The 9463-nt window shown below is 37.7% G+C and overlaps 1 protein-coding gene across 4 annotated transcripts; it reads right to left on the bottom strand.

Annotated features, from left to right (window-relative positions):
- pyroxd2 (pyridine nucleotide-disulphide oxidoreductase domain 2) lies at positions 1-9463 on the bottom strand. Of its 4 annotated transcripts, none has more exons than XR_001481371.1 (16): positions 9185-9463; positions 8973-8992; positions 8791-8884; positions 8317-8390; positions 7460-7615; positions 6074-6227; positions 5927-5988; positions 5754-5851; positions 5540-5681; positions 5320-5454; positions 5170-5242; positions 3402-3555; positions 2901-3030; positions 2611-2717; positions 2175-2295; positions 1-1962 (listed from the first exon to the last, which is right to left on the bottom strand). XR_001481371.1 is itself a non-coding variant. In XM_015380186.1 (16 exons), the coding sequence occupies exons 1-16, from the start codon at positions 9300-9302 to the stop codon at positions 1883-1885; spliced, it is 1740 nt and encodes a 579-aa protein (XP_015235672.1). In that variant the 5' UTR covers positions 9303-9463; the 3' UTR covers positions 1-1882. The 4 variants fall into 4 exon arrangements, 2 of the variants coding, with proteins under 2 accessions (XP_015235672.1, XP_015235838.1); XM_015380186.1 differs by having other exon boundaries at positions 2926-3077; XR_001481370.1 differs by having other exon boundaries at positions 1934-1962; positions 2175-2717.

A 9463-nucleotide genomic window follows, 5' to 3' on the forward strand; every position in this document is an offset into this window, starting at 1 on the left:
GGAAAACATTTGGAAGGAATGAATGCAATGAAAATCTAGGTTGCTTTTAACCCCCATTTTCTTGATCTTTTTCTTGATCTGTTTATTTTCTATCACCCATCCTACTAATAGGTAACCTTTAAGGTCTAGATAATAAGAGTCTATATAACCCCATATTTCTAAATCCATCCTATTGGTTAAGAATTATTTTCATGCAAAGCTTGAATGTTTGAAACGAAATATAATTTATTCCATCTAAGCAGTCCCAGACAATTGCAACATTTCACACACTGATAAAGTGACGTAATACATTATGCGGCTCTAAATGGAAGCTATATAGCTGTTAAAGTACCAGACTGATTACTTAATGGCTTGAAGCAAGCTCCACTATCACAATCTGAAAGAAAAAAAAAGCAATAACCATAAAACTTCTAACCATACACCAGTTGTAATAATATAAACATTACAAAACCAGTTTCATGTCATTTATTTGTTTACTTATTTCACATACTTTGAAGTTTTGTGATAAATAATTTCCATGATTGAAAAGTCTTACTTTTGTTAAAGATTACCTTAAAAATTTTCTTTGGTAGAACATTTAAGTTTTGTACCAGTTTTATACATTGAGCTGCAATTTCTATAATAGATCATTAACATTTGAATAGATTGGTACATATCAGTTACATTCTCCAACAATTACAATGTGTTTTTCAGAGTTGTAATAATCTATAAAGCAAGACATAGCCCTGGACTGATATGTTAGGGACAAGAGCATTAATCAGAGAAATTCAGGTGGGAGAATCTGTTGATGGGAATATCATCAGTTGAGCTCTCCACAAATCTGATCTTTATGGAAGAATGGCAAGAAGAAATAAGGAGAGACAAAAACATGTGGGAGAAGGTGCTCTGCTTAGATTATAACATTTTAAAATGTTAAGTTACATGCAAAATGCTTCATATCATTCTGAACACGCTCTCTCCACTAAGAATCAAGGTGCCGACAGCATCATGCTTGGGACTGATTCTCGCCAGCAAAGACATCAAAAGCTGTTCAGAGTAGATCTGGGCAATTAATTGCATTTGCAATATAATTCCAATTGAACAAAATGCAATTTTTGAAATGGCTGAGGCACACATTTTTAATCACACTGTATTTACCAACAGTAAGACACTAAATGTCACACTCCAGGCCTTTAAATGGTGGTAAAATGCTTGAAAGGTAGAGAGAGTTGCAGCTGTCACGCAGATGCATGCATGCAAGTAGAAGTAAGTAAATCCTGCAACATTGGACTCTGTGCAAGCAAGCTTTTGAATAATAATAATTGAAACTTTATTGATTTAACATTGGAGAAATGTACCTCTGCATTTAACCCATCCCCTTGCGGAGCAGTGGGCTGCCATCGCGGGGAGCAATCGGGGGTTAAGGGTCTCTATGGCTCAGAGACTCATAGTGGCAGTCTGTAGGAGTGGGGCTTGAACTCCGAACCTCAGAACTCCAAGCTCTATGCACTAACCACTGGCCCACCACTCCCCCAGTAAAGAACCAAAAAGTCTGGGGTGAAACATGTACAAAATCTCTGTTAGTACAATTTTACATAAAATCACAATTTTGGTTAGAAATAATGGCAAATTTCAGCCCTGGTTCAGAGTTGATGGGAAGATAAATGGAAGGAAATACAGAACAATACTGGAGTCACACAGTTATACTCTATGTTGTGTTGGTGTATCAGATAACCTCCCAGTAAATACAGTAAAAAATCCTGGGTGAAGTATTACCAAACCTGAAGTTCAAAGGGTATTAGTACTTATGCAAGACTGACGTTTGGGTTGCAGTTTCATAAAACTGTTATGCTGACATACGCATACAGTAATGGAAGGGTTTATGAACCCAGCAATAATGCAATCATATATTTCTGTGATGTTTCAGATCAGATAGAACAGTTAGAGCTGCGTTCCACCCAGAAGAGCCCATCACGCCGCCACCTGGGAATCACCAAACACATAAAAATCACTCACTGTTTAGTCATCTGAGCAAGTAAACAAAGCAACAGTTAAAATGCAGCTTTGAATGACTAAGTAGTTATTTTCTAATACTGTCCAAAAATAAAAACAAAATAATAATGACTATAATTCCACAATATAAAACAACAATAAAGCAGTTTATTATCCCACTAGGAATACATAAAAATTTCTACCTGGATGACAGCCACTGCCACACAGATAGAGGCCTTTAACTGGTGAGCGGTAGTCAGAGAGTGAGGGCAAAGGTCGTGCTAGGTAGAGCTGGTCCAAAGACATTGATCCATGGAAGATATTCTGTGAAAACAGGCTCAAAATGTTTGCTATTGTTTGTGATTTTGACCTAAACAGGTACAGAGTTAAAACACAGAAATACACACATACAGTGTCTAGAAACAGATCAGTTAACTAAAAGAGCTGATGTGAACTTTGATTCTGACTCAAAAGTTTGAAATGTGCCTCTAACCATTAACTGCTTAGGCAACAGGCTCTGTGACGGACCAAGATTACTTCCCCCTTCAGCAAAAAGCTGACTGTGTCAAACAAATGAGCTGCGTGTCAACATTCAAATGGCTACTCAGTTTTAGGATGTGTGACGTGTACAGTCTGTACCCCTCCGGTGAGTCCAAAGATCCTTTCCAGGTCTGGGGGTGACAGGATGTCTCTGCCGACGACAGAACTTTTAAACCCTGGGGCATATTGTTCCACCCAGTCAAAAACTACAAAAACAGACAGAGACTTTTTAACTGAAGCTGGTGCAATCAAAAGATTATCCATATGTCAAACAAACACCTTTGTTTAAAAATTTAAAAGGTCTTTATAATAAACACATTCTGCCGACTTGTATTCACCAGATTTAAATGTAGTCCGCAAGAGAAAATGTTAGCAAGGCATATTTTTACCATAAATGAAATTTGTGTCTCTAACCAGTGTCTGCAAATGCCTCTCGGTCCTGTTCGGTCCACTCCCTGCCTTCTATGTGGTAGGGGGTAAACTGGGTGAACAGTGACACTACATGGCAGCCAGGGGGAGCTAAAGTGGGGTCCAAAACAGATGGAATGGTCATCTCCAACATAGGTCTATAGGAGAGGAGAACATAATACAGTACAGGTTTTATACAGATTACTCTTCACTAGCTTTTTAACTAGCTATTTCATATGGTTGGCTGGTGATTTCCAACTATCTACTTATAAAATATTGAATCAGTATGAAATCATATTATATTAATTAATCAATCATACTGCATATATTTTTCACAGAGTAGAAGCAAAAAGATTCATCCAATCAAAGGCTAAGCAGGGTAATATTCTGTGTTAAAAGTACCAATTTATGTTTCAGAGTAATAAAGACTTGCAATGAATATGAATGATTCTGAAACAGAAGAATGGAAAAATAGGATATACCTTGTTGAGGGGCGCCCATTCATGGCCTCCTTATACGCTGCCTCTAGTACAGCCACATGTTCACAGTTTAGATGTATTGAGCACTGATGATGGGGTCCAGGTTTATTATGTGGGGTGGGTGATGCCAGGAAGTTTGGAAGCTTGTCTACTGCCACTAAAGAGGTAGATGCCCAAAAAGAACAGTTTTGTTTTATAGTTGATGAAAAGGAGAGAACTTCTGCCATTTCTTAAGACATTTTAACAAATCCCAAAGGTTAATAAAATGCAGGAATGAGGCATGCAAACTGCTTCTATAAAACATGTGTAAACTGATCATTTGCTCTTAGGAGCTCGGCGAATTAAAGAGAGAGGTCATATGATAGGATCTAATCTTTCTAATAAATTCAACGGTTACATTCTTTCATCATTAAAGGAGCCAAAAGGCAGTGACAGAGAAGAAGGGGGGCAGTGCCTTTTAGGAGGAATAGTGAAAAAGTTGCCAAATTTTCTGCAAAGTCACAACCTACAGACCTGCAAACTTTATGTGTGCATCAGAGTGACTCAAGGATAACATGGGAATCAGTGTTCAAAAAGCTGCGTTCAAGTGGAATAAATGAAGTGGTTAGTCCAGTGCAAACATGTTCTGTGGAGGGATAAACAATATCTTTCCATTAGGCAATATGGGTCTGGCAATTGTCAGGTCTTTGTCTGTCTGCTCTTCCTCAAGTGTAGAGTTGGGGCAGAAGGGACCTAATGTGAGATCATACCTAGATAAGAGAGTTTGGTGCACAAGAATTTGATAGGCCTGACCTCCATCCATCTTTGGGATGAATAAGGGGGCGGAGACTGTGAACCAAAACTTCTTGTTCAAAAATCTATGACAGTGTATTAGTGTAAAGAAAAGAAAACAATGTGGCCAGAGAGGAGCAGTAAATATGCCAATAAACTTTTAAGTTCCTAAATTCAATTAACATGTTAAGAAAAAAAAACATTCAATGTCAAACTGTTGGAAATTTGAAAGATGAAAATTATGATTTTACAATTTTGAAGGCATGAATTTATGGAACTAAACTTAATCTGTGACCCATAGTGCAATGCTTTTATATCAGTCGATTTTGATATGAGCCAGAATTAAAAATGTAACCCAAACCTATTTAATCATAACCTTTAGAATAGGTCAGCCCTTCAGCCAGCCTTGATACGAGTGGCCCTGAGAGGTTGGGAGACTGAATCCTTTTCTCTTCCCTAAATTCTCCTGAATAGTATGTAGTTCTCAATTGGAATGGGAAACTACTGAAAATTACATATGACTATTTTTTCTTTTTACTGACACTAACCACAATATATACCCTTACTGTATTATTGCACTTATCTAGGTTAGTTTCAGGTTATCTTTTAACTTTGATGAATAATTTTGTTCTGGAAGTTCACTTATTTTCTTTTTCTACATTAAAATTAGCTAATAATTCTTTAATATTATTCTTGGAATGTGCTGTAAAGGACTGATCAACCTGACTGTCAAAGTAGCTGTGTATTGGCTTCTTTTTCTCCTTCCTTGTTCACATTGTAGTCTCTAAGTAAAACATTTTCACACATTAGACAGTTACTACAAATTCCTTTAAAGTGAATACATTTCTGTCGGATTCTAAAACCAAATGCAAATAAAAGAAGCCTTACGGAAAATATGAAGGTACTACAACTTCAACATAACATCCCTTTTAGGATTCTGCTATACTTCAAGATAGGACAGATTACAATGAAGGCTGTACCAAAAGCAGGACAGGCTCACCATTAATCTTCGTAACAGGTGAGGTGTAGTCTATCTGATCTACAGCTTTCATGAACTCTTCAGAAAGAGCCTCCTAATGAACAGAAGTTAGGGATCAGCCAAACAATTTCGTGAGCAATGCCAACATAAGATTGCAATTCTCAGTATTACCTTCGGCGTCAGGCTCTTAAAGGTAATATAGGGGGTGGCATTTGATAAAACCACTTTACTGTGAATTTCTGTGCCGTCTTTTAGGGATACTCCTTTAGCTGCACCCTCTGAATCAATGAGGATCCATCCTACATCCTGTCAAAGACGCAGTGGAGAAACATCCAACCAGGTTCCTCAAGCAGAAATTGGAAAATATAATCATTTTTAACAACCACCTTACCTTTTCTGTAAAAATGTCTACTCCATAAGACTGAGCAGCTTTTGCTATAGCACGGGACACACCTCCCATGCCTCCCTCCACATAACCCCATGCTCCTTTCTCTTTCTCCAGTTCCCCCATTACGTGGTGCAAGAGTACGTACCTTGTTTGAAAGCATTTGGCATTTAATTCTGCTCCGGTACATTTATAATGGTGAGCAAGAGATGTTTCTCACCCACTACCGGGGTTACTAGGACTGGTCATGGCTCCTATAACACCGTCAGTGGCCAATGTTGCTCTCAGTGGCTCTGAATCGAACCACTGAGTGAGAATCTTTGACACAGAACAGACGAATAATAAAAACACAGTCGAGAAGGTGCGCTTCATTTGATAAAAGATCCAACACACCTTCATTATTGGTGCTGTTATAATCTGATAAAGGTCTGGAATATTTCCTCCAAGTTTGAGACCTTTGGATCCAAAAAGAAACCAGTTAAAGCACTGAAGTTAAAGGAAAATGGAAAACAATCATTTATCATGCATTGGTCCACGAACCACATTTGAGAAAAGGCAGCAGTGTTTTGGCAGCGGTCAGCCTCTTCCTTGGTGATCCAGCAGTAATTCCTCGTATATCTACAGGTGGAGCGTCTAGTAGAGGGTGGATAGCGCTGGCTAACTTTTCAAGGTATGCAGCAAACTCTGGATAATTCTAAAAAACAATGGGGAAAATGTGGAGAGTAAAGGGAAGCAAAGCAAATGACAGTCTAAGGAGAAATCTAGTGATGGGTCCAGAAACTCCAGTGCATCGGTGCATGCGTCAAGCTCCTAGAGCAAAACCCTGTATCACCGCACGTATCGTTTCAAGAAAGTCCCATGACTGATACAGGAGCTGTTAAGAACTCACTGCACTACATTTGTTTTTAAGTGCATCTACCAAAAAATTCCTCTGATCTTTTGAGGTTCATTATCAAATTCATGAAAAATATGAAGCAGCCTCAGGAAAAACAGGTTTTAGCTGCCTGGGGCCATTTTGATCGCATTTTTGTTTGAATTTTCTCATTGGACCATTCTTTTCCTCTCATTATAACTCGAGTTATTGGAATTTAAATTAAATTCAAATTGACTTTTAATTTACAGTACTTTACTTATTGTTTTTCTATCATAGTCCATATTCTCATTAAGGTCATGGTTTTGGTTCTGTTTAAGTGTTTATTTCCATTTTGTGTTTTTCTGGTATTGTTTTGGTTATATTTGAGTTGTTATGCATTTTTTATTTACCCTCTGTTTCCCTCTTGTGTCAGTCTCCTTCTCCTATCTAATTTCTAGCAACTTCTGTCCACACCTGTTCCTCATCTCCTCAGCTAATTTCTCTTCCCATTGTTTCTGTCTCCCTTAAATATGCCTCCTGTTTGGTTTCTTAGTTCCTCATGTTTTTCCTGATGCCTCCTGAATTTTTGGTTTTTAGTATTTTTTTTTGTTTGTTTTTTGTGGAATTTTGCTTCTGTTTTCCTTTAAATCATTATTAAAGCTGCATCTCTGCCGCCTTCCGTCTCTTCATTTGGGTCCTCAACTAACTTCCACTAAAACTGACAATTCACATGTTCAGCTAAATGTTAATGTGTTCACACCATTTATTGACTGCATCTAAAAATATTAAAGCTATTTTCATTTGAAACGAAGATAAGAAAATATACTATTTAACACAGAATTACTTATTGTTGTACTAGTTTATCAAATCAGTGGTAGTTTAGTCTGTCAAATAGGCTGGATGTAGGGATTTTAAAGGTCCAGTAGGTGTCAGTATTGAGTAACATAGAATCAAGGCAGTATCAATACAGCTTTCAACCCTTCATGACGCCTCATCAACCCATCACTAGTTTTCATGCAGCAAAACAGGTCACACACAGCACACAGTCATTTATTAAATATGCTTAAATAAACCTTAGCGTCCTTTTGTGAAAACTTGCCAATCTCATCCTGGTTTTTTGCCAGATCTGAACCCAGGATAAGGGACCTTGGTGGGGCCCCCTTTACACCCTCCTCCAACATGGGGGTGTAAGAATGGGGGTCTCTCATGAATACATTCAGGCCATGTTTCTGCACACAAAAAAAAACATAGAAATGGAGAAAAACAGGGGTATTACTTGTGCATTCATTTTAAGACTGTAAGACATCAGCAAAATGCAGTTGAAACCAGATTTTTACATAAACTGAATAAAAAAACACTTTTTTTTACATCTGTTATCAGAAGCACTTATAAACAGTATGTCAGCTTTCATACCAATTGGAAAGCAGAGAGTGTACATTTCCCAGAGAATACAAATTTTAGGTAAAACAAAATTATTTCTCCCTTGACCGTAAGCAAAGTTAGCTCTTAAGATGCTGGCAACCATGGAAATTCCCCCTACAAGGAAGAAGCATTGAAAGTCAAATTTGAGCTTGAAAATACACTTATGTATGTTTTTGTAGGCAGGATCTGTCATTTTATCAAACAATTTTTTTTTTGTTTTTCCCTAAAATAATCACAATTACTCATAGGGAAGTGCAGGGGTTTGTTGCATTATGTTGTGCAGCTGCTGGAGAAACTGTTTCCCTTTAAGTTAAATTGCATCAAGAGAAAATAACATATTCTCACATTTAGTAAACCAGAAGTAGATATAAAATCTAAACAGGGAATTTAGTCTAATTTAATGTCTGTCAGTGACAAATGCAATATCGAGTACACTTTTATACAGTTTATGTAAATATCTGGTTCAGACAGTAAAAGAAATGTTTGGAAGTGATTTGGATCTTTATACCTTAAGCTCGAGATCCCTGTAAATGTGAGGTCGTAACAAACTGAGCAAATAAGAACACCTGGAGAAGTGAAAACCTGAAGACAAGAGATTTTCTTTTAGACTGAATGAAAACAGTATAGTAAGTAAAGCAAAAAACAGATAATTGAAAAAAAACTAAATATTTTTGTTGTTTTTTCTTTGTTTCTACTTGGAAAGGAAATTAATAAAAATACTTCTTCCAATGTTCATGAATAAAGAACGTGCCATGAAGTGATACCTAGAACTGCCCAATAAGCCCCTGAACTGAGTAAGCTTATTACCTCATTCCTTTAGTTTATATTATAAGCTGCAAAATAAAAGCTTATGAGCTGATACTATGAACAATTAAAACCTATTGCTTTGTTAGTTCACATAATCAGCTGTTTATTGTAATTGCATGACTCATTTCTTGTGAACTAGTTAAGCAGGTTTGTTTCCTGTTTGGATCCATCCTACCAGGAAATATCTCCTCTGAAACAGCAGCTCCTCCAAGCACATGTCTGCGTTCCAGCACTGCAGTCTTCACACCTCCCTTCTGAAGATAGGCAGCCTGCACACACATAGTACCTTTGATCCCATGCTGGAAGATATACAGGTGTAAAGACTAAACAGGTTAGGAAATAATTGCATGAACTCACTGCCACCAGGCCGTTATGCCCTGCAGAGAAAACAGGTTTTGCATGTGATTACATTTAAATTGCATGAACAAAATAAAAGCTTGGTGTTTAGTTGCATCTGAATTGTGCAGGTTAAAAAGCAGGTAAAATTAGACATGCTGAATTCAGCAAATCCAAATCACAGACATGGCACTCCAAGTTTTAGTTTCCAAAACTTTGTGACTTATTTTCACCTCCTCCGATGATCAGCGCGTCATAGTTTGTTTTTAAAGCGGAGTGATTTGATCTGGATCCTCTCAGTAGCAGAGCCTGGAGCCGACGGCCTCGATTCGTCCACACAGCTGCAGCCATGGCAGTACAAGTACCCCTTTCTGTTTGCTGCAGCGAGGTGCTTTTCTGGCAGTAGGGAAATGATCATGTTATCTAACATCGATCCCGCCTCTTTTCCTTTTCTGTGCTCGGAAAATTTGGTCCGGGTCTCAAGCTGCAACAGCACCTCGCTCTGTCCACTT

This window comes from Cyprinodon variegatus, unplaced genomic scaffold, assembly GCF_000732505.1.
Source record: "Cyprinodon variegatus isolate N-32 unplaced genomic scaffold, C_variegatus-1.0 Scaffold1, whole genome shotgun sequence".
Taxonomy (NCBI): Eukaryota; Metazoa; Chordata; class Actinopteri; order Cyprinodontiformes; family Cyprinodontidae; genus Cyprinodon; species Cyprinodon variegatus.

Coding starts and splice junctions, on each gene's coding strand:
- pyroxd2 (XM_015380186.1), bottom strand. CDS start 9,302: ATGGCTGCAGCTGTGTGGACGAATCGAGGCCGTCGGCTCCAGGCTCTG. Junction 8,885..8,972: donor GGCATAACGGCCTGGTGGCA/GTGAGTTCATGC, acceptor ATGTGTGTGCAG/GCTGCCTATCTTCAGAAGGG. Junction 5,455..5,539: donor TAGACATTTTTACAGAAAAG/GTAAGGTGGTTG, acceptor CGTCTTTGACAG/GATGTAGGATGGATCCTCAT.